At 36.3% G+C, this 25650-nt stretch overlaps 1 protein-coding gene across 2 annotated transcripts; it reads right to left on the bottom strand.

The window, feature by feature from the left end:
• Positions 1-445: 445 nt before the first annotated feature.
• AP5M1 (adaptor related protein complex 5 subunit mu 1) lies at positions 446-25558 on the bottom strand. Of its 2 annotated transcripts, XM_027554195.1 has the most exons (8): positions 25222-25558; positions 17965-18610; positions 14389-14616; positions 13682-13821; positions 12877-12962; positions 12668-12786; positions 9295-9391; positions 446-6266 (listed from the first exon to the last, which is right to left on the bottom strand). In XM_027554195.1, the coding sequence occupies exons 1-8, from the start codon at positions 25293-25295 to the stop codon at positions 6184-6186; spliced, it is 1473 nt and encodes a 490-aa protein (XP_027409996.1). In that variant the 5' UTR covers positions 25296-25558; the 3' UTR covers positions 446-6183. The 2 variants fall into 2 exon arrangements, with proteins under 2 accessions (XP_027409996.1, XP_027409997.1); XM_027554196.1 differs by lacking the exon at positions 9295-9391 and having other exon boundaries at positions 25222-25553.
• Between the last annotated feature and the right edge of the window lie 92 nt (positions 25559-25650).

The raw sequence follows: 25650 nt of genomic DNA, 5'->3' as shown, positions 1-25650 counted from the left end.
AGTCCGATTTATATGTTGCATCTTGTATGAGAAGTGTCTGTGACTCTAGGTATCTGATCAACACTGAGAAACGGCAGCACAGCTAGTGTGATAGCTTTTGAAGATAACCATTGCTAGTTTTGATGATTAGCAGTTACCATTAAATGAACTGAAAAATTATTGTGCTTTATTTTCTAGGTGATTCTGATATCATTAGAAGACTGGAACAAATTGATGAAAAGTAAATCAACAGTTTTCCTTTAGTAAAACTGGTTGGAGCTTTTTTTTTTTTTTATTACAGTCATTGGTATCTCTATAACCTGTAGAGGGCACTCAAGTCCCTTGAAAGAAAAACTAAAAAATTTAAGAGTTTTCATTTTTATTTATTAGTAGTGTGTTAACTAAACAATGTTTTTTTCCTACAGAAACCATCATTTAAAAAGAAGACATTTAAACAAAACATAGCTTCATTTTAAATGTTTAATGGAATATTAAGATATACAAATTTTCACATGTCCTACCGGAAAAACAATTTAGCAGGTGGTTTCCATTCCAGAGCATCTGTCCATCTATAAATGCTGTGCATCAAATATTAAACACTATACTGCCATCAATTACACAGATTGGCCAAGGCCTGAGAAAAGTCAATCTGGACCTCAGAATAATCTGCTTTCAAAGCAGTAAACTAGTAATACAGATAAGGCATTCCACTGCTCCAAGCTATATATAGACAATAATGTTATCATATCCATAAAACAGCTGTTGATAATAATGGTTGAGAAACTTTCAACTCATACTAGTTTTAACCATTTTATAAAAGTAACCTCACGAGTTTCTTTGGCAATACTCATTTTCTGCTTCTCTTCATTACTACTAAGTGTGGTTAGATCAAGATATTTGAATATTTGACTTCGAATATTCTTCTTCCTGACATGTTAATGAAATATTTCATAGGGAAACCTCCCAAGTTGGACACACTAACATATAATTATATAAACACATGCACATAAACATCTATGTTTTATATTTTTTTTTCTGATAGCATATTTCAAAATATACTACAATGTTAACTAAAAACTTACTGTATAATTATTAAAAATACTATTGTAGTTTCTTAGCAACATGGTCAGGGATCCCACCTTCTATCTTATATTTTTTATGATCCTCAGTTTTACCATGATTAAGTAACTTGCTATTAAAAGATATTCCGAAAGTTTAGTTATTAAATTCAAATTAGAGATGCTCATTTGGCACCAACATAAGTTAGATATGCCCTTATTTGAGTCACTGTTTCTATTTAGAAATTGGATCACCCTTGTCTGATATATAGTTTCAATTTTCTGATTCTATCTATCACCTTATTCAGTCTTTGGGTACTTTTTTCATTTTAAATAGAAAAGAGCATTTCAATATTGCTTATATTCGAGAGAATATCATTAAAACATGTATATTATCATATGTGAAACAGATTGCCAGTCCAGGTTCGATGCATGAGACAGGGTGCTCAGGGCTAGTGCACTGGGATGACCCTGAGGGACGGGATAGGGAGGGAGGTGGGAAGGGGGTTCAGGATGGGGAACACATGTACACCCATGGCTGATTCATGTCAATGTATGGCAAAACCACTACAACAGTGTAAAGTAATTAGCTTCCAATTAAAATAAATAAATTTAAAAAAAAGAAATTGGATCATAAAAGTCTGAGCCAAAAAGATGTATAAGAAAATTATCCAAATATATAACCTACAAATTGATACTAGAATAATGAACAACTATAAAGCATTTAAAAAAGCTTTGTCTATAGTAATAACACTAGTCATTAAGAATTTACCATTTAAAAACAAATTTTGTTATACATCAGTGTTTCTACTTTTAAGGTTCTCAAAATATACTCGAGAAATAAATCTCCAAATTTGACATCTGGCAAGGTAAACATTGACACCGATATTGATAATAGTTTTACAAAGTGAATTCCTTGAGAAATCTAGCATGAAACATCTTACAAGTTTATCCTTCAAATATTGTACACATTTTCATAGAATATTTCAAAGATTAGAGTTATGGAAGAAGGGTACCCAGTTAAGCAAGAAAAAGGCAGAAAAATTAGTAAAATAGTAAACAATACTGTGGAAAAGTTATTTTGATAAATTTAAAATAATGAGTTTGAAGTATTTTTGTAATGGTATCTTTATGAAAAAGATCTGATTCATGATGGGAACATAATAAGCTTTTTCCTCAAGAAAGGACAAAGTTAAATAAAGCTCTGAAATCAGAAGTCTTAAGATGAGTAATTGTATATTGTGACGTGTTTTCCCCAATTGGATTTACCACATTCCATGACAGTTTTTAATGGGGGCGGATGGGGAGAAACTGTGCAGTTTCATAAAATAGAAGCATTTCTCTCAGCCTAAGCCGCAGCTTTGATTTTTGGGTTATCTCAGGGTCAATATATATACACTCTAGTATATGAAACAAAACTAGAAGATATACTTAGAATGTAGTCTTTGTTACTTCAAAGCCTAAGTTTCCTAAAATCATTGTTGGGCAAAGTAAAAAGAAACGTTTGTTCTATTACGTAAGAAATAAACTTCATTTGGTATTCAATTGACTTTCTAACTTAGCAGGCAGGACTTTTACATCTTCAAATACTGAAAATAAATTGCATTCTTGGCCCTTGCTTTAAAAGGTTATGGAGAATAAATGCACACCCTGGTAGTGTTCTAGTGATCTCCCTAATCTCAGTTGCACTTTGTCAGAACGAGGTAACTGGTAGTTAAGTGAAATACCCTAGATCAAAGGGGGATTAATCACCAACTGAATCCTTGCTGAATAAACCTGTCATTCAAGAAAATTATTTCCACTGAACTTAGCAGAGGATTGAAGGTATTTGCATAACAGGGACCAACGTACTTCAGCCAGGTTAAAAGGTTCAGAATTCATCCCATGTTTAGCTTTTTGCCTCCTTTTCCTTTCAGCAGGCTGGTACAATGGTTTCTAATCTGATAATACAGCTAACTATCTAAATGATGTCAGAACAGGAAAGTATTGCAAAGTTTGGATGAGGGATGGATCAATTTCACTTTCAGTAACTCCTAAATCTGATTTGTTGGAATTTAAGATGTAATCCTAAAAAAGTCCCTTAAACCTGAGGACTGTTTATTAACATCCCTTTTCTGACCTTTGTCTTAGAAACAACCATTGTGCTGTGGCAGCGGTCCCAGCAGAGACTCTGGATGATAACTCGACCTACCTACCTCCCAGGGGTGGTGCAGAGTCCATGAATGTCTATAAAGAACTCTGAAATACTACAATAAAAACTAGAAGAAAAATACTAGCAGTTGTTCTATGTATAAAATTGTGCTTTGAAACACCTTAAACCATATGATGTATAAAACTAGTTTAAACTCACTAGAAATACTGTTAGTGTGAATAAATTAATTTTATAAGACTGTTTTATTAAAATTTTTTTAAACAAATAATTTAAGAATTCCTGACAGGTTATTTTCTTCAAACCTGACATTTGAATTAAGTATTTAAAAAGTAAAAGGTAAAAATTGCCCACCACTGTAAGGGGACTGACACTGTAAGGGTACTGCTGACTTTAAAAAGTTTAAAAAATACTGTTTATAAAAAATAAAGAAATAAAGAGTTTTATCAAAATCATGAACTATCTTTTCTGGAGTACATTTTCAGAAATTTAACACTTTTTGTACATTTTGGGTCTACTGAAGAATAATCACCCATATGATAGACATCAGATTTCATAATCATATTTTGGCACTAAAAGGGAATTTAGCAATTCTGCCTCTGGAGTAGGTCTGACACCATCCAAATCTTTAACTGGAAGTAGGTGCTCATATTCAGTGCAAATGCACAGCATCTTTCAAGTTAAAAAATGCAAAGAATAGTTATCAAAGAAAATGAATAAAATCCATAGTGGGATAATTTTTTAGAAAATGATTGAAGTTTTAACCCAAGAAAGGACTCTTAAGAGTGTCTTATAGCTTAGAATAAGAACATGTCAATCACGATTAAGCTTCTGGAATCGGAATCCCTTTGAAATGCAGCTGTTTCTTCTTTAATTGTGGCAGCGGACTCTGAAGAAAAGAAAGGTCCAGCCTTAAAGATGAGTAAGGAATACAAAATAGCTCAGGATTAGTTGTGGAGTTCAAAGGTCGCTAATTACACTAAGGAGTTCCCAGACACAGAGAAAACATTAAACAGGTCACCTACCAAACGGGAAACAGACTTTGTCTTCAGAAATTATCCTGAAGTGACAGGTTTCTAGACAAAATCAAAAGCATCACAGTGTGCCCAGCTGATCTCAACAGGATGAAAACATGAGTTAGTTTAAGTTCTGTAGCGGTATGTTAGAATGGAATGGCAACAGATGGCATCAGGTTCCCCATCGTCCCTATACTTCTCCAGTACTTCTTAGATTTTCCTCAGGTTTCTAGAAATGTCAGAGCAAAGATTCACTGGTTTTTCTGACTGCTTACCTAGGGGTTTATTATATGGAATCCCAGCCCACTCACTAGAGAAATGCCTCTTCCCTGTTTTAGTGTACTTGGATAAATATTTATACAATCAAGATGTACAAATAGCTCCATTAATATAAGTGAAATGTTAAACTTCTCTTGAGTTTAAGAGAGTAAAAAAAACTTAAGGAGAATGATTTCTTCTTTCAAAAGGAAAGTTTTTTTACTACTGATTATCTGTGATGAGCCTAGAATAACAAGCTAAAGTCCTGGTCTGGAATTTACTCCATTTTTATTACTTGGGATAATTCTGAACATAGAACATTATGCCATAATGCTTTGCAGAAAAGGAATTTATAATGAGTAGGACTGACCTTAATTTTAAAAATCATATTTAAAATCCCAAATTAATATGCAATCTCATTTCAAAGTATCATAGCTTTCTTTCACGAAGTTCGCCGCTTTTTCTAAGCTTTTCTTTAAGAGACTCATAAAAAAGAAACCAAGATACAATTTAACTGAATATTAATTTGTGATGCATATTTTTTATAACTCTTCTGTAAAAATAAACTTGACATGGAATAAGTTTTGAGGAACTTGAGATTTCATCTTTTCTTGCATTTCATCTTTCCTTTAAAGTCCAACTTGACAATGAGCTACTATGAAAATAGAATGTGATATATAATTGTAAAAATAGGTAGAGAATAGAGTATGACTGGATGGCTCCTAAAGAAACCCAGAGCATGCCAATAAGGAAACAAGAGTGACAAATGTAAAGAAAATGTGCTACATGAAACTGAAATAAGATTAAGTGATACTCTACACCCATAAAATAGCTTTTGAATTTTAACCTGAATGCATCCATTAATGAATTATAATAAAACAGAAAAAAACCAATACTATATCTAAATTTATCTTTACAAATTTGGCTGCAGATATTCAGTAATCACAAAATACTATGCTCATCTTCAGAAGGTATCCCACCCCTCTTAATGTGTTTACTGACATCCTAAACAAAATGTTACTGTTGCAGCTTAATAAGTTTGCTTGAAAAGTAACTCTAGAACAGAGATAAGCACTGTAAATAGAATTATGCAGATTCTTTATTAGTCAGTAGGATAGTTCTTATTAAAAAACATGTTACTATTTAAACGATTTTCCTTCATTTTCACTGGCTATTTTCTCAAGAGATTTACAGTTGTTTCTAATTGGTCTCTGGTATTCTGTAACAAAGCATTGTACTAGCACTTAGTACTCAGGTTTGCAAGAGCAAATAGTTTTATTTTACATGTCATCTACAATCCATTGGGAGTGGCAGCCTGCAGCTCTGGATTGTGAAGGAGCCTGATTCCAAATCCAGGAATCCCAATGGAGAAAGACGGCTGTGATTGATTAGCCATGTCTGCCACAGGAAGACGCACGTGGCAGGAAGGGCAGGAAGAAGCATGTATAGCAAGGAAAGTCAAGACTAGTCTAAAATAAGCTGAAAGTCAATCACTAGATTTTATGCTCTGAATCATACTTAAGTAAAATCAAGGGTAAAAAAACTGGATACATTAGTTTTTAAAATGTTCTTTCAAACTAAATCAAACTAAAAACATTGAACAAGAATATTTTATCATTAAATAAATGATTTTCAATTACAGGTTATGTGTATATACATTAAAAATAAAAGACTATGATTTAAATTGTTACTAGTGTATAAATCCCATTTAAACATGAGACAATTACAGTAATAATGATCCATATGTTACTGGAGCAGGAGCTTTAGAATTCCAGATGTAATAGTCAGAAGAAATTAGCTTCCGGTCTAAAAAAAAAGATAAGATTATATTAACAAAAATTCAATGAGAAAGCAAAGTCATGGTATTTAAAATTTTGGAACACAATTATTTCAAGGGAGGAAATTCTTTGAGACAGTCATTTCAATTCAATTTTCATCAAGGCATTATTATAACTTCTACCACTTTAAAAGTATGGGTTTATTAAATACATGAATAATCCATCTTTTAGCCTATATATGCCAAATTTATGCCAATATCCTTCGTGCTAAACCTGCTAATTTTTTTATCACATCTTCCCTAAATTCTGTTTCTCATAGACCATTACTTCAGCTACAAAAACATTAAAAATACGTTCACTGGTTTCCCTTCTGTCACCTCTTCATCACAGTTCTGATTCTATTCTTGCTATTCTTTACGCATTCAAAGTTTCATAGATAGAAATACATACTCAACTTTCTAGTAATGTTTTAAAAAGGTTGCTTTAGTGGTTTCTTATAGTTCTAATCAGATTTAAGGTTTCTGTTTTAATAGTTTTGAACAAATGACAACTCTGAATTAAAGTTTTTTGACACATAAAACTGAGATAATGCTCGTTTGGAGCTAGACACATGTAAATTCTTATTCCATACATCTCTATTTATCCAATCCTGCCTTTTCTACAATACCTCTTCATGCATCTTCTTCATAATGAAAAGGATAGGTGTATAATACTGGCGTGCTGCTGTCCATGGGGTCACAAAGAGTTGGATACAACTGGGTGACCGAACAAAAACAACGATCATTACCTTGTTGCCTTTTTTCACTGTTACTTCAGTTTGAGAATCTAGTAACACTGAGAGGCAAAAGCATATTGGTTAGGTGGTCAGGCTCCAATGACCGACTGCTTGGATTTGAGTTCCAGTTCCGCCACTTACTAGCTATGTGATCCTAATCTCTCTGTTCCATCAGCATCCTCATCTATCAAATGGAGATAACACTTACATAGGGCATTCTAAGGATTTAATGAGTCAGCCTGTATTCAGAACTGTGCCTGGCACATAGTAAGCAATAAAGATTAGTTATTATTATTTAAATTGCCATCATTAGCATTATTAAAGTATTATCAGAACTAAGTTGTATATTATGAATATAGATTTTCTTGTCAAGATGATGGCAAAATAAAGTTTTCCACATAGTTGCACAAAGTGATAGCTATATTTTGAAACTAAAAGAAGAAGGAAATAAGAGATTGGTTATAATTATCCATTTAAAATGACCTCTTTCATTCATATATTAAGAAGCAGGTATATTACTGAAACATTCCATTCTGTATTATGCTCTCTGAAAATTACTACAATGTTTAGTAATATTAACAATATACTTACAATACTTTAGATTTTATCTAAAGAGACAACATATTTCCCACAGAAACACTCATCTATTTACATTTATACAATACTTCTGGTTTGTCCAAGCTAACAACTATACTGTGCCTTCATAAAAAGTTTTTTAAAAAGCATTATGAAGATTCTTTCATATGTATGAATTTCTTAAAAAAAAATGATATAGGAGAAAGCATAGGGAAAACCTATGGCAGTAAAGAATATGGCTTATTCTGGTTATACCTCATAGAATCTATTACTGCCATTCAAAAGTAATTTCCTAGAATTCAGTAGTTCTGAGTTCTATAATCTTTTGAAACTTTCAAATTACAAATCTTGTCCTATCTTTCCTACTTTAAGGACCCTAACCCTTAGTTTAAGATTGTTGTTTTTCAGCTGCTAAGTTGGGTCCAACTCTTTGTGACCCCATGGCCTGTAGCCCGCCAGGTTCCTCTGTCCATGTGGTTTTCCAGACAAGAATACTAGAGTGGGATGCCATTCCCCTCTCCAGGCTATCATTTGAACCCAGGGATTGAACCCACATCTCCTGCATTGGCAGGTAGACTATTTACCACTGAATCACCAGAGAAGCCCTGATGATTTAGATATACTTATCTAAATATTGGAGAAGGCAATGGCACCCCACTCCAGGACTCTTGCCCGGAAAATCCCATGGATGGAGGAGCCTGGTAGGCTGCAGTCCATGGGGTCCCTAGGAGTTGGACACGACTGAGTGACTTCACTTTCACTTTTCACTTTCATGCATTGGAGAAGGAAATGGCAAACCACTCCAGTGTTCTTGCCTGGAGAATCCCAGGGACGGGGGAGCCTGGTGGGCTGCCATCTATGGGGTCGCACAGAGTCGGACACGACTGAAGTGACTTAGCAGTATCTAAATATGATAGTTTTATTCTTAACATATGAGGCAAAAAGGTTTCTACTTATGTTCAGCTAACTCTACCCTCATTCTAACTACTTGTTTTATGCCATATGTCTGTATTTGATCCGAATTAAAGTTTTAATTCAATAATTTTAATTAAATTGCTGTTTCCTCTACCTATATTTTCACATATGTGTTTATATACATAAAACACTGTATACATATGAAACACATACATATATATATGAAACACTAACAAACTCACTAAAGGCAGGAAACTTTCTATTGGTCTCCTTTTGGTAAAGCAGGGTACTAAGTAATGGTCACTGACTGTGGCACTGGCTAAAAATATTTTAAATTTTAATATTCACACTTAACATTTATTGAATCCATGCTACATGCTAAATATTATGTTGAGTGCTTGATCAATATAAATAAATTTTATTTACATCTCATAACAATCCTGAAATAAATACTACTACTAATTCCAATTTATACATGAGGAAATTATAACTTTAAGAAGTTCACTAACTTGCCGAAGAGTCAAAGAGTATATTATAAACTGAGCAAAGCAAATTCAACTTTAGACTAGAGCCCACCTCTATGTCAATCCTTGCTCATTCAGACCACTTTATAAATAGGAGAAGGCAGAGGGCAATGTACATAACCGATTAACACAGGATGGATTAGGCCAGAATTCTTATAAATTGGGATTATTTTATCTTTTTCTTTCACATTTTAATTTTATCTTAGTTAATAATAACATAACACCATTTTAATTCCCTCAAGTTGGCTTGAAGCTGTGCAACTTACATGTACTTATTTTTGGTTTTCCTGATGCAAAAACTTGAACTGAATGCTGATCCACATAACATCCAGTGAGTGTGTAATCTAAGATCCTAAAATGAAGCTAGAACCAGAAGAGAAATGTACCAAGTTAAGGTGATTATTTGGTAAAAATGATGGTCACATTTTTTTCCCTTGACACAATTTTAGGAATTTATTTCACACAATTCACAAAAATCACAAATAATATTGTTAATGTGTGCATGTGTACACAATCTTTCCCTTTAGCATTAGAGTCATTTCTTTGTAAGGCTGCCGTTACAAAGTGCTTAACACATACCAGGCCCGTCACTAATGTACAGTCTAATCTACACGGCAAGTTATCTGTATTCTGCAAACAAGGGAACCGAGGTTCAGAGGTGGAAACAGGTAGTAGAACGGACATTTGTGCTCAGAGCTGACTGATTACAGATGTTGCTGGCCCCTCCCTGCGGTCTGCTGTTCTGTACGTTCTCTTCTGTCTCTAAGACTAGGTGATTGTGATATAGTTCAGACCATAATACTTTTACACACCTTTTAGCAAAACACAAGCATGTAATTACTAAAAAGGGAACACCAGTTTATCTGGTTTTGGAGGGAATAAAATGCTCTACTTAATTTTTCAGAAAACTAAGATTTAACTTATGTAGAACTTTTCTAAAATGTAATCAACGAATGTAATGAATGAATGTAAATTCCTGAATTTAATTGATCATGTAGTGTCATTAGTATAAATGCCAGTTAATATATTGTGCTATAACAGAGAGGGCCATTAGTACCTTCGCTGAAGGCATAGTCATAGCCACATAAACTACGAAAGGTCTATCACAGACCAGCCTCCTTTTGTTGTGATTCTCCTCATCTTTGCTGCTAAAAGCTTTTGAATTTGCAATAGCCCGATAGTTTTTCTATACTTTTTTCTTTCTTCTTCTTTTCCTGAATATTTCTCTCATTTCCTGTCTTTCTTCTTTTGATTGTCAAACTAACTGATCACATGCAGAGATGTAATTTTCAGGTCTCCTCAGCAATTTTTTTCCCTATTGCCACTCAAATTATCTAACAGTAAAGAGCTATGGCTTCCTTGTTTGGCAAAATTCTGGATGCTGGAAGTTATGACAAGGCAGATTTCCACAAAACTAGATATTATAAAAAATAAATCTATTCAGTGAACACAAATATCTATTACATGCTTTCTATGACACTGTAACTGGTTAGGTGATGAAAATGAATAGAAAAGTTATAGTCCCTACCTTTGAAAAAACATATAAGATAGTTAACATCCCACTTTTTTCTGAAAAACATACAGAAGTGGGAATTTTTTTAATAATCATTGAAACAAACCTTGTGGATACAGTTGAAGTCAATACAGAAGAAATACCATCAGTGTACTTCTGATTTCACTACTATTTCCCCTAGTCACTTTTATGTATAGATTCCAGTCTATCTTCTTTGATACTATTCTATTTAGATTTTCCCGCTACCTTTCTGATCACCTTTTCACTTTCCTTCACTAATTCTCCTGAATCTTCCTATTTTCTCTTATCTTTTTCTGACCTTATTCATTTCTACTGCCTCAACTATTTCTTTTCCGTGGATAACTCCTAGATCCTATGAACAGCTGAGCTTTCTTTTAAGAATCAACTTCAGATTTTTTAGCCCCTATTAGACACCCACCTTGGTATAAATTGCTATTACCTGCAACAATGTGATATGAAGCCCACTCCCTCTCAACTTTCTCTGTATTTCTTCTAAGAAATAGAGCTTTCTTCTAAGCACGTTTATCCATTCTTCAAATATTTATGTGTGAGGTACTAAACTAGATGCTCAGAATAAAATAATGCATGAGATTCACATGGTCTCTGCTTTCTGGGAGCTTCAAGTCTGGTTTGTTTTTGTTTAGTCACTCAGTTGTGTCCGACTCTTTTGTGACCTCATGGACTGTAGCCTGCCAGGCTCCTTTGTCCATGGGATTTCCCAGGCAAGAATACTGGAGTATGTTGCCATTTCCTCTTCCAGGGGTGCTTCTCAGCCCAGGGATCAAACACATGTCTCTTGTGTCTCCTGCACTAGTCAGACAGATCCTTTACCTTTGAGCCACTTGGGAAGCCCCTAGTTTAAGTCATAATTGTTTTTAATGACACCATCTTTGACTTAAAACTATTTCTTATCTTTCTACTTAATTAGTGAGATTAAAGGATTTACCCTTATCACAGCTCTATTCTTTTTTTTCCCTTTTTTTCTCTTTCTGTGACACTATACTAGCTCAGCATCATTTATTTATCAACTTTCATCTGAAATACTAAAAAAGTTTCTTTGTCTCTAGCTTTTATCCTCTCTCATCTTCTTCACATCCATTTCAGGCTGATCCTCATAAAGTACCACTTTCTGAAGGAGCACTCCCATACTCAAAAAAAGTATAACATTTTCTAACAAACAGTGAAAGCCAGATTCAAACCCTCTACAGTCCAGACCTAAATCACTTATCTAGCTTTCTATGTAACTACTGTTTCTAGCGCGGGTTCCTAAATATGCCTAGTTATCCTTCATTCCCATGATTAAACCATGTCTTTACCTATACAAATGTTAGTTCCATCTTCAAGGCTTCATATTCATGCTTATCTGGGCCTCAGCGTTTTCCTTACAGTTCATCACTACTACAAAGCTTTCCTTGACCACTTTGGTTGGAAGAGCTTAGTCTTTTTTTGAAAGTCCAAAAGCAGGTAGTCCTGATTAATTACTGACAAGCATTACTGAAAAATCCATAGAGCACAAAGACTGTATCTTATATTCTTTGTATACAAATCTCAAGTGCGGTATCTTAAGAGCTGAGTAGAAAGAGGTTAAATTGAAGTGTACTAAATTTTACATAATTCTTTCCTCTTAAAATATTTAAGTATTACGTGAAATAGAAAGTGACTAATAAATAGAATTTTACTAAAATCTAGAAGAGGACTTAGATAAAAAGAATTTCTATCCCCCAAAAGGATTACAAAACATTAAAAATCAATTGCTGCTACTGCTAAGTCACTTCAGTCATGTCCGACTCTGTGCGATCCCATAGACGGCAGCCCACCAGGCTCCCCCGTCCCTGGGATTCTCCAGGCAAGAACACTGGAGTGGGTTGCCATTTCCTTCTCCAATGCATGAAAGTGAAAAGTGAAAGTGAAGTCACTCAGTTGTGTCCGACTCCTAGCGACCCCATGGACTGCAGCTCACCAGGCCCCTCCGTCCATGGGATTTTCCAGGCAAGAGTACTGGAGTGGGTTGCCATTGCCTTCTCCGAAAAAAAATCAATTAGATACATGTATTTCAGAAACAAAGGCAAGATCTCTAATGTAGTGAGCCATATAAATATATTTACCTTTAAATATGCTGTACCTCCGATGCAAATCTGGTCAAATGGCTGCTTTTCATGGTTCTTGGCTCCAAAAGTTATAGTTCCAGAAAGACTAATTTCCATTGATTTGGGAAACTTCTGTCCTAGAAACAGAAATATACCAATCAACTATTTTTAATTAAATAGGTTCTACTGCAAATGAATGAAAGAAAAAAAAACAAAACCTAGTTTACCAATAATCCAGACCAATAAGCTTTTCTCTCGAAATACTTCAAGCTGGCCAAAACTAGCTTTGTACTCCACATGCGTGATGGGACCTCTTTAAAAAAAAAATGGAGATAATAGAAAGAAAAAATCACAGATTTAAGTTTGAAGAGATATACGTCAAATCTTGCTACTGTCACTTAATACAAGGACAACATAAAGCAGATCTGCATTTAAGTTTGCAGAATAGAGCAGAATAAATAATGAATATCATATCTCAAAAAATACGGAAACACAATAAACCTTTTTGGTGATGCTACACATTTCATTATTAATTCTAAAGATGACCACAAAGTCATACAGAATGTATTAATACAGGCACATGAATTACATAACATTAAAACTATGATTTTTACTATATAGTATGTAGCCTTTGAAAAGAACTATGCTGTAGAACAAATTTAAAAGTAGAACTGGTAAGGAAAAATCTTATAATTGACTTAATTCACCAGGTTTTATCGTTGGCTTAACTTATTAATATAGGTACAGTGCAGAGAAATTGCTAGAAATAAAGCCAGTAGAAAAATAATCCCCGAGGAAGCTATACTGGCTGGAGCTTATAATTTACTAGCAAATTTAACCAGAAAAATGGTGACATTTAAAAACAAAGAGATTATTTTTACAACTGTTTTGGTTCAGAATCAACATACATTTGAATAACACAAAATTTTTAGATCTTAAAAATAAGGTAAAAACCAAGACAACTTTATTATAGGGCAGTGCCAATGTACTGAGGAAGGCAGAAATCATGGCATCATGTAATTTTATTCCTACCTGTTGTAAAAAGGTATATGAGCTTCACAGAATTCAAAACTATTTTTCACACTTTCATGAAGTTTTAAATTAACTGTTATTTTTAGTTGTACTTCTTCCTCTTTCACTTGATAAAAACCCAAAATTGGTGGAACAGGGACCTGGAAACAAAACAAACACATTTTCTACATGATTCTCAAGTTAATGGGTCTAAAATGCCAATAGTGACTGAGGAAAGAGCTGTGCAGTAATATAGTCATTATATACACATATGTCTTTAATGACTATTAGGTTACTCTAAGTCATTCTGACAACAGATGATGGAGCTACAGTCCTTCTAAGGACAGGGATTCTTCCATCTCTTTCCATTTCCAGAAAGGTACCTTACAAAGGTGTGTAATACATTCTTCTTCCTCCTCTTGCTTGTCCAGATTCTCCTCCTCCAGGTTCTCTATGACGTACAACACAGAACATGCACTAGCCATACTGATCCCTGACACACACCCACAGTTCCTGCTGCTCTGCTTGTATCTTCACTCCCCCACCCTCCCAGGTCAGCAGTCACTTAAATTAGTCATGAAAAAGCTGATTAAGGGGAAACAATCTGAATCTTCTGGTAAGTAACTCATGAAAAGGTTTTGTTTCGACCAAAAGTATGGTGATTTCCTAACAACACAATTCATAGATGTAAAGATTAGCAAAGTACCAACTTCTCCAAGGTTGCTTACCTGGGAAGTGTAGTAGCATAAGTTGAATGACTCTAACGGTGGAGTGAGCGGAAATTTGTACGGTCCACTAAATGCAGAATCATCCATTGCATCAATGCTACTAGAGGTCAGAATGGCAGAGTCAAGAGATGTCACACAAGGATGAACCAGAATATCCTGAAGTGGAGATCCATTGGTAGGGAGACTCAAGCTAATGGTAACATTTGGCATGCTTCCCTCTAGATCACACTGCAACACAAACAGATATCACCAAGAGCTTTGAAGAAGTCTTCTTCTGGATGAGGCTTTTCTTAATTTATCTGAGGCACTTTTCACAGCTTAACTCACTTTTCTTTCAAGGAATTATTCTCATTGCTTTCTGTGTTCTGGATAATGATTCTATTACGGCTCTCAGAAACCCAAGCCAGAGACCAGGAGAGCCTTCCTAGAACGCTCTGCTTACATTTAAAATCCTTAAAAAACTACTTTTCTCTATTCCTGTTACAAAAAATATTTCTGTCACAGCCCTCTAAGTGTATCTAGACTCACTTTCCTCTAATCAATAGATTCTCCATCAATGCCAGAGCTATCTTAATAAAATAATTCTAATTCTATTGTACCCATGCCAAAACCTCTCAATAGTTGTCCCTCAGTTTTATATTACTTTTAAAGCCTTTGCTGTTTGGTTCCCACCTATTTCTTTAACCATTTTCTACCCCACAAGTAATGCTCTAGACTTACTGGATTCTTGAATTTACCTGAATAAACCATATCTTATATCTACGCTTTTATATGTGCTATTCCCGCCAGCAACAATGCTCTTTTCTTCTTAGTCAATTCATTACATGTGTTGTGTGAAGCCTTATATTCTGTATTGTCACCTCCGTGGCCTACCTTTGTTATGCAGAGAAGCCCAGGATCTTCTTCCCTATGTGGTCTGGGTTAGTTTGCTAGTGAGAGGTACTCATGAGAGATTTAGGAGATAGAAGGGAAAGGGAAGTCATTATAGTAGGAAAGTCATAGAAACCAGATATGATAGCTTCACAGACCTCACTCTGAGCTCTGTTTTAAGGCACTGGTGGCCAGACACAGCACTTTCTCAGACTTTTCCATGAACTCCTGCTTTGGGGTTGTAACACAGATGTGGCTGCTTTTCTGTTAACTCTGGCTTCTCTGTGTATCCTAGTCTCTAGGCTAGAGTCATTAGTGACTGTCAGAGGATCAGAGACTTACTCTCTCAGTTCCTCTTATACTTGAGTAAACAAACCTTCATTCCTACACTAAACATCATGATCATCTATCTGTATTAGACCAAGAATAGAAGCCAGTTCAAAATTCCCAGAAGCAAAAAACTAGGGTCAGTCTACCAAAGACCTATTTAAATACCATGATATGAATTAATATTAAATTATATATAACATATTCCCTGTTCATTACCACAGAATGAAAAAACACATAGTGAATTTCCCTACTTTTATTTTACAGAACTTAAGAGAAAAGTGCATTCAACAACTTTAAGAGGTGTGAATGACATAATCTGCAAACACCTTAAGTTGGAGACATTTACGGTAATTATTTCCATTAAAAGTAGTAACTGGAATGTATTTTTGACCATAATAGAAGACAGTGTAAAGGAAACACATACATTTTTAGATCACTTTAAGGTTAAAAGGGGCTTCCAACGTGGTGCTAGTGGTAAAGAACTCATTTGTCAATGCAGGGAAAGTAAGAGACACAGGTTCAATCCCTGGGTCGGGAAGATCCCCTGAAAGAGGGCATGGAAACCCATCCTAGTATTCTTGTTTGGAGAATCCCATGGACAGAGGAGCCTGGTGGGCTACGGTCCATAGGATCTCAAAGAGTCAGAGTTGGACACAACTGAAATGACTTTGCTTGCACACAAGGTTAAAAAGAAAAATAAAGACTCAATTTGTCTGCCAGGACCATTTTAATTCTCTGTTCCTGAAATCTACTTTTAATCTATTAGATTTTTACATAGCTACTCAACATTAATACGGGCTTCCCGGACAGTTAGTTGGTAGAGAATCTGCCTGCAATGCAGGAGTCCCTGGTTAGATTCCTGGGTTGGGAAGAGCCACTGGAGAGGGAATAGGCTACCCACTCCAGTATTCTTTGGCTTCCCTTGTGATTCAGCTGGTAAAGAACCTGCTTGCAATGCAGGAGACCTGGGTTCACTCCCTGGGTTGGGAAGATACCCTGGAGAAGGAAAAGGCTACCCACTCCAGTATTCTGGCCTGGAAAATTTCATGGACTGTATAGTCCATAGGGTCGCAAAGAGTCAGATACAACTGAGTGACTTTCACTCACTCAACATTAATATGATATATAAAAAGTTTATTAGTGCAGAAAATAAAGGGAGAAAACAGAAAGACACCTCAGAATATTAATATACATGTATATGCATTTTTTGGAGGGTTTCTATTTTTGATCATTATTGAATGTGGCAATTATCAGTGCTAACTGTATTGTTATTTTCATTGTCTTTTCCTATTACTTAACCTTAAACAAGAGAACCCTATATTTACCTAGTGACTTGTTTAAATAAAAAGGTTAAAAAAAATAAAATGAGTCCCTGAAAATGATTTCAGATATTAAGTCAAAGATTTATCAATTTCACTCTCTCTAAAAAAAATGGAAAATAAGTATAGTGACTTTAAAATATTTTCACAAGTTCTTTGATATTACTGTTTCAAAAGATGGAGCCTAATTCCACTTCCCTTGAATGTGGGCTGACAAAGTGATCTGCTTCTGGTGAACAGAAAGTGGTAGAGGTGATGCTATGTGACCTTTCAGTCTAGGTAATAAGAAGAATAGCTTTCACTTGTGCCTCAGGTGGCTGGCTGGCTGCCTGCTCAATTGTCTGTTTGGTCAAAGGGAAGTCACTAAGTTGTGAGAATCTTAAGCAGCCTGTTGAGACGTCCATGTGGAAACGAACTGAGGTTTCCTACCAATAAGGGCCAACTTGCTAGCCATGTGACTGAGTCACCTCACAAGTAGAACTTCCAGTCCCACTCAAACCTTCAGGTGACTGCAGCCCCAGCTGAAATACTGACTGTGACAGACATCCACATTAGAAGTTCCCAGCTAAGTTGCCCCTAAAGTCCTGACCTACAAAAACTACAAGTATAGTAGATGTTTATTGGTTGTGATGACAGGTTAATTCATCACACAGCAATGCAGCTGACCCTCTGTGCAGTCAAAAATCCATGTATAACTTTACAGTCAGCAGTCTGTATCCCAGGTTCTGCATCTCTGGATTTAACTGTACATTCAGCCAATCGCAGATAGTATGGGACTGAATGTAGTACGTATTCAAAGAAAAAAATCTGTATATAAGTGGACCCATGCAGTTCAATCTCATGCTGTTCAAGGGTCAACTGCATATGGATAGTATATTTAGTAAAGAATGCAAAAAGATAACATTAGAAAATTTCACTTGAATATAATATCTAATGATTGCTGTTTATGGTAAGAATCAAGAATGTCACATTATGATGTAAAATAAAGTCAGCAAAATTTACTTTTCTCCATAAATATTAAGTGGTATGATAAAACAAGTATCAGAGAAAATCTCACCTTGCAAGTGACAACTCCAACGACCTGCCATGTATCTGCTATCTCCTGTTTATCATATTGCATGGAGTTTACCTTTTCAGTGATAGAAATAGAAACTTGTGGTTTTCCTTTGTATGTTCCAGTTTTCCAGGCTGGCTGTTTTTGTAGGTGAGTAACAGAAGCAGAATTAATACTGTCCAATGAATTCTGTAAGTTGGCATCTAACAAAGTGCCAAAGGGACACGTTTGTAAAAGCAAGTCAGACAACTGGCTCAATTTGGTATTTAGCTCACTGTCAGTTTTTTGACCTGAGGAAAGAAAATCCTGAACCCCAAAAAGAAGTTCAAAGCCTTGTGAAATTCCACTAATGCTAATTAATGGTGGACGAGGGGATAAAGTTTGTTCAACCAGTGGAACACAAGCATATATCATGCCATTCTTCAGAAAAGCAACAACTGGCCAGAGTTCTTCACCTCCTACTGGGACTCCGTAAATGGATGTTTTATTGATGTGTGAGCAGCTATCACGACTCTCCAAAAAGTCCTTCTCGTCATCCAACAATCTCAGTTCAAAAAGCAGTGCTTTCAGGAAGGGACCATCTTCAGGAACAGGCACATAACTTGCTCCATTGAAGACTTTAGCTCTTTTTTCAACAGTTGGATACCGTCTGCCTCAATGGAAATAAAAACATAATTAATTCCTGCAAAAATTGGAAGTCCAAAACCAATACAAGGAAAATACTAACAAAACACACAATAATAAACAAATACATACGCTGACACATGAAAATCACAATAAAAAAATATTATATTAATGTTAAACTCTTATGTACTTGATATATCTCAAATGATAAATGCTATTTTATTTTTAAAAATTGAATTTAGTTCACTTTTTAAATAGGTAGGATATCTGTTTCTAATTCAAAATCCTAGACTCTTGGCTATTCAGATTCCCACTTGGTAAGCAAGGCATGTGTATGTTTAAAACATAAACACACTGCCATTTTTAAAAACCAATGATACATTTTGCAGTGAAACTTACTTTTTTCCAAGTTAGTATTCTTGAAGCTACAGCTGCATAGTATTCCCTTGGGTTAAGGAACTACAATCTATCTGGATTCCCATTGGTAGAAACATCACTTCTGTTGTTACAGATAAGACTGCAAAGAAGATTTTCTTGTCTTGTTTTTCCTTCCCTTTATCTTTCCTTCCTCCGTCCTTCTTTTTCCAATTGAGGTATAATTTACATATGACATTATATTAGTTTCAGGGAAGCAACATAATGATTTGATATTTGTATATGTTGCAAAATAATCACTGCAGTAAGTCTAGTTAACATCTGTCACCTTATATAGTTACACATATTTTTTTCTTATAATGAAAACTTTTAAGACTTTCTGTCTTAGCAACTTCCAAATATGCAATGCAGTATAATTCAACTATAGTCACCATGCTGTACATTACAACCCTATGACTTACTTATTTTATAGCCATGTTTGTACCTTTTGATTCCCTTCATAAATTTTTCCCACCCCACCACAGGATATTTTTTCTGATTCCATCTTAGTAGAGCAGGATCGAAAAAAGTGGTTTAATTTAATCCTCCACATTAGGAATTCACTAGTACCCTGAGTCTTCTTGCCAAGCCGTACAAAAATATGTAAGGGCGTTTCAATAATAGTGGTTTATCTATATGGCCTTGGAAGATACTATGAGGTAACAAAAAGAATAAAATAAGAATAACCTTTTATGGTTTGCAAGCTCTATGCTGAACAATAAGTTACTAATTCATCCCTTTTTGGGAGAAACAGGAGATACTTTTTGCTTATTTACAAAAATGTTAGATCACATTTTCTTAATTAAAAAAAAAAGTACTTTCCCTATTCCTTATTTCTCCACTCCAAAGTCTACAACAAAATCAATTATTTGCTATTGGTTTCTGTATAGGGCTTCCTTGGTGGCTTAGATGGTAAAGACTCTGGCTGCAATGTGAGAGACCTGGTTAAATCTCTGAGTTGGAAAGATCCCCTGGAGGAGGCATGGCAACCCACTCGTGTTCTTGTCTGGAGAATCCCCATGAAGAGAGAAGCAGGCTACAGTCCATGGGGTTGCAGAGTCGGACATGACTGAGAGACTAAGCACAGCACAGCTTTTGTATAAATTGCCTAACTTCCCAAAGTCTATTTTCTTATTTGTAAAATAAGGTATGGCTAAAGAACATACAGGCAATTCTGATCAAGGATCAAGAACACACCTAGCCAAAATGTTTTTCTACTAATTCTCTAATACTACTAATATTTTATTAGTATAGGATAAATAAGTGACAGATGAATTATCTGGATCCAGCTTATGGCCTTCATAGAGATGTTGAAATGTCCACCCAAACATATCTGCAGTTTTGAAATATTCTGAGCATGGTGGGAAAAAACTCTGAAAACAAGAAAACAAGAACAACTTCTTCAAGAAACTAATTATTCTACACAGTATAAAAACCTTACCTCTTCAAGATAGTAAAATAAGCTACAAAGCCACAGATATAAATACAATATGTTGTTGGCATAAGAACAGATAAAGTAACAGAACTGAGACAAATTGCTGTTTAAATAATTTTAAAAAAGAAAAATGAGAATGTATTTAAAGTTATTCATGTATTAGTGAACCTCATTCATTTACATTTTGATGTGCTATCTTGATTGAGGAAAGGGTAATTTTAGCTCTTAAGTGTTCTCTTAAAATTCAAAGTGCAAGAATTTCATGACTAAAATTGTAAAAATAAGTCAATCTGGGACCTTATGCGTAGTGCTAAATCGCTTCAGTTGTGTTCGACTCTTTGCGACCCTACAGACTGCAGCCACCAGGTTCCTTTGTCCATGGGATTCTCCAGGCAAGAATACTGGAGTGGACTGCCATACCCTCTTCCAGGGGATCTTACCCACCCAGGGACTGAACCCAGGTCTCCTGCATTGGCAGGTGGTTTCTTTTACCACTAGTGCTTCCTGGGAAGCCCCCTGGGTCCTTATCAGATCAGATCAGATCAGATCAGTCGCTCAGTCGTATCTGACTCTTTGCGACCCCATGAACTGCAGCACGCCAGGCCTCCCTGTCCATCACCAACTCCCGGAGTTCACTGAGACTCACGTCCATCGAGACAGTGATGCCATCCAGCCATCTCATTCTCTGTCGTCCCCTTCTCCTCCTGCCCCCAATCCCTCCCAGCATCAGAGTTTTTCTAATGAGTCAACTCTTCGCATGAGGTGGCCAAAGTACTGGAGTTTCAGCTTCAGTATCATTCCTTCCAAAGAAATCCCAGGGTTGATCTCCTTCAGAATGGACTGGTTGGATCTCCTTGCAGTCCAAGGGACTCTGGGTCCTTATATGATACCTCAATATGTGCTCAATAAATACTTTGTTGGATGACTCAATCTGTCTTTTCAGATTTATTCTAGGGTTTTTGTAAAGTAGGACTTGAACTTTAAATGGCCCCACAACTATAGGGAAAAATAACAACCTAAGCTAGACTTGAGTTGGTGCTGTTACTGTCTATCCAGACAGCAAATCTCTAAACCAGAATCTAAATCAAGTTTTGTTGTGGGGAAAATAGTAGTTAGAGGAAAAATCATTTGGATTCTCAAATCTTAAGTGATGGCCTTTATCCTTTGGCAAATATGTGGATAATACATATACCTGTTTCACTCCAACTCTAGGCCCAAGAGGTCAGAAAACAGAAAAAAATAAAACCTAATTAATTTGTTCAGTGATACAAGATAAACAAGTGACAGATGAATTATCTGAACTGAACTTGCTGCCTTCATAGAGATGCTGTAAAGTCCACCCAAACGTATCTTAAGTTTTGTTCTGAAATATTCTGAGAATGGTGGGAAAAAACTCTGAAAAAGCACAACTTCTTCAAGAAACTAGTTATTGTATGCAGTACAAAAATCTTATCTCTATAAGATATAAAAATAAGCTACAAAGCCACAGATATAAAAACAGTATGGTGCTGGCAGAAGAACAGAGAAAGTAATAGAACTGAGACAAACCAATGGAAGACATAAAAAACTCAAAACAGCACACAAATCAACGAAGAAAATACATATTGTTTGGAAGATGATTCAGAAAAACTGGCCCATAGTACAGAGAAAAACAAAGTAAGATTCCTACTTAATGTCACATCCAAAGATGGACTATATAGATGGATTAAAGGCCTAAATATAATAAATAGAATGACAAAGTCAAGAGAAAATAATGTAGAAAGACATATTTGGGCAATAAGGGTAGGGAAAGACTACAACAAATCCCCTAAAGGGCTAACTACTATGTAACAAAACTAAGGGTTTCCGTTTAACCAAAGTAATGAAAAGTTCATTGACAATGATAATAAGTTAAGATCAAGTGTCTGTAATAGCTAAAAATGACAGGACTAATATCAAGATTACAGAAAAAACTCCCACAAGTTACCAGGAAAAAGCCAGCAAATCTCAAAGAAAAAACAAAGAATATGTATAGGCAATTCACAGAAAAGGAAAGCCCAAGGACTATCGTCATTGCTACCATGCTGCTGCTGCTGCTGCTAAGTCGCTTCAGTCGTGTCTGACTCTGTGCGACCCCATAGACAGCAGCCCACCAGGCTTCCCGTCCCTGGGATTCTCCAGGCAAGAACACTGGAGTGGGTTGCCATTTCCTTCTCCAATGCATGAAAGTGAAAAGTGAAAGTGAGAGTCGCTCAGTCTGTCTGACTCTAGCGACCCCATGGACTGCAGCCTACCAGGCTCCTCCGTCCATGGGATTTTCCAGGCAAGAGTACTGGAGTGGGGTGCCATTGCCTTCTCCACATTGCTACCATAGAGAAATGCAAATGAAAGTAAGATATTCTTTACACCAATACTGGCAAAAAGTGCAGTAAGTGTTAGAAAAGAAAAGAGAGTGATGGTGAGAGTGTAGACTGGTCAAAGTATTCTGAGGAGCTAATTATTTGGTAGTAGTCAAAACCAGTATAGGTATGTCTCATGTAACTGTTTGAGGTTATTTACTGCAGCATGGTTTTGATAGCTGAGTTGGAGGCAATTTGGGAGATCAGCAGCAGGAGAAGGGGATATGTAAAATGTGGCAGATGGAAACCATGGAGTACTACAGAGCAAGTAGAAACAATGGCCTAGATCTGCACTATCCAGTATAGTAGCTGCCAGCCTTACATGGCTTTTTAAACTTAAAATGAAACAAAATTAAAAACTGAGTTCCTTAGTTAGAATAACCACATTTCAAAAATTCAACAACTACCTGTGGCCAGTGGCTACAATTTAGACAGTTTAGAACATTTTTTTTTTTTATGTTCAACACTTTTTTTTTTAAACTTTATTTTATTTTTTAACTTTACAATATTGTATTGGTTTTGCCATATATCAAAATGAATCCGCCACAGGTATACATGTGTTCCCCATCCTGAACCCTCCTCCCTCCTCCCTCCCCATATCATCCCTCTGGGTCCTCCCAGCGTACCAGCCCCAAGCATCCAGTATCGTGCATCGAACCTGGACTGGTGACTCGTTTCATATATGCTATTATACATATTTCAATGCCATTCTCCCAAATCATCCCATTTCCATCACTGAAATGGTGGACAGTGATGCTTGAGATGAACACAAAGTAACCTGGATATTTCTTAAAAATAGGGCAGAGAGGACTTCCCTGCTGGTCCAGTGGTTAAGAATCTGCCTGCCAACGCAGGGGACACAGGTTCAGTTCCTGGTCTGGGAAGATCCCACATGCGGTGGAGTGAGTAAGCCCGTGGGCCACAACTTCTGTGCCCTAGAACCTGCAAGCCACAACTACTAAAGCCTATGCTCTGTAACAAGAGAAGCTACCGGAACGAGAAGCCCGCGCACCACAACTAGAGAGTAGTTACCAGTCACTGTGACTAAAGAAAGCCCACACAGCAAGGAAGATGCAGTGCAGCCAAAAAAAAAAAAACAAAAACCATGCTGAGAAATCTGACAAATGTTAAGAAATGGGAATGACACCTGTATTGTTAAATTATATCATTTAAAAAAATATATATATATGAACACACAAAAGCATAACACCAATCATATGAGGTAGGCAAATGGCAGAAATAAAGATACCAAGGGGAATATATAAATAAATAAAGCAGGAGTATCTGGGAAGGATGGACCAAAAAGGCTGATGAACCATATTAAAGATTATAAATAACCTCCTGAGGTACTACAACAACAAATGTAAGCCAAGTGTCCCTGAGAAAATGGTAAACTTCAAGTCTCTATGTCTCCAATAACAGAAATTGTTTAGGAAGGAAAGGGAATTATTCATATTCACGTTGCCTACTACTTTTCACTTAAAATACACTCATCTTTATCAGCCTCAATCTAGATTCAGAGCTAGCTATGAATACTTCACTATAGAGCTTGTCTCAGAGAAGAATGAATGTTTACAAGAATAAAAGGTGAAACAAGTTACTCAATTGCCGCCCATACTTTACAATGAGTTACTGTATGTGTAACTCTCTTCACAGAGTTATTTTGATAAAACGTGGCAAATTTTATATAAGTGGCACTAGATCGGCTCACACCATTTTAAAAAAGTAATTCAGTTTAATTTTTTTTTGGTATTTTTTCAATTTTCAACAATTAGGAACTTTAGAAGTAAACAGAATTTCTAGGAATTAAACATAAGAAGCTGAAAGTAACAGTCTGATACTGCTCAGCAGGGACTTTCCAGAAGAATGAATTAAAATGTCCTTACATGATTTTTATTAACAAAAGTAGAAAAATCTGAAACATTTACTGCTCAGAAAGTTTCCTTTCCTTTTGTCACCTCGGTACCAATCTTACGCAGGTGGTAAGGCTGGTAAGATGGTAGGGCTTAGCTGGTAGCTCAGCTGGTAAAGAATCCGCCCGCAAGACGGAGACCTGGGTTTGACCCCTGGGTTGGGAAGATCCCCTGGACAAGGGAACGGGCTACCCACTCCAGTATTCTTGCCTGGAGAATCCCATGGACAGAGGGGCCTGGCGGGCTACAGTCCATGGGCTCGCAAAGACTCGGACACGACTGAGCTATTTTCACTTCACTTTATTCAGGAGAAAATGTGCCAGGCATCAACTCATTTCTCATTTAATTATCACAGTCTCCACTTATTAATAACAGGTGTTATAAGGGTTAAGTAACTTGCCCAGGTGTTGGACCAGGGATGCACAGCATCACAAAATTATGCTACACTATCCATCCATCCTATCCATCACGCCTAAGGATACAGATTTGCATTTACCTGGAGAATTTGACAATGCCACAAAGTGGAGTTCCTGATTCGTGGCTTATAAGCCACACTGCCCGCTGGGCCATGATAAGCCACTAAGGCATCAGCTTATCACTAAGGTGGCCACGGAGGCAGAGCGCAGACTGGCTTTCTCAGGCGTCTTCAGAGTCACCTTCTGCTCCACCGCAAACAGATTGGGCTCAGCAGAGAAGCTAACTCCTTCAGGTGAAGTGACTAAAACCTTTGGGTCTGTCCGGGACAACGCACGCCACAAAAAGTTCCGTGAATCCCCACTTTAAGTCCTCATAAACTTATCTCCATCAGCCCAACTACCTTCTTTCTCCCGAGTCCACTTCCGGGACGGTGGCCCGCAAGGATCATAATTCCTCACTCGCTCGCGCGGGGAGCTTTTCTGCAGTTCGCCCGCTGCTCGCCTCCTCG

The sequence above is a fragment of the Bos indicus x Bos taurus genome, chromosome 10 (assembly GCF_003369695.1).
Source record: "Bos indicus x Bos taurus breed Angus x Brahman F1 hybrid chromosome 10, Bos_hybrid_MaternalHap_v2.0, whole genome shotgun sequence".
NCBI classification, from domain to species: Eukaryota; Metazoa; Chordata; class Mammalia; order Artiodactyla; family Bovidae; genus Bos; species Bos indicus x Bos taurus.
Note: the sequence above shows the minus strand (reverse complement) of the source record. Positions and strands in the feature narration are given on the sequence as shown.

Bases quoted from the DNA above. Each gene is read 5' to 3' on its own strand.
- AP5M1 (XM_027554195.1), bottom strand. From the start codon at position 25,295: ATGGCCCAGCGGGCAGTGTGGCTTATAAGCCACGAATCAGGAACTCCA. The intron at 13,822-14,388 runs GTAAGCAACCTT...TTTTGTTTCCAG, and splicing joins TATGCTACTACACTTCCCAG to GTCCCTGTTCCACCAATTTT. The intron at 12,787-12,876 runs GTAAACTAGGTT...TTCTGTTTCTAG, and splicing joins CTTATTGGTCTGGATTATTG to GACAGAAGTTTCCCAAATCA.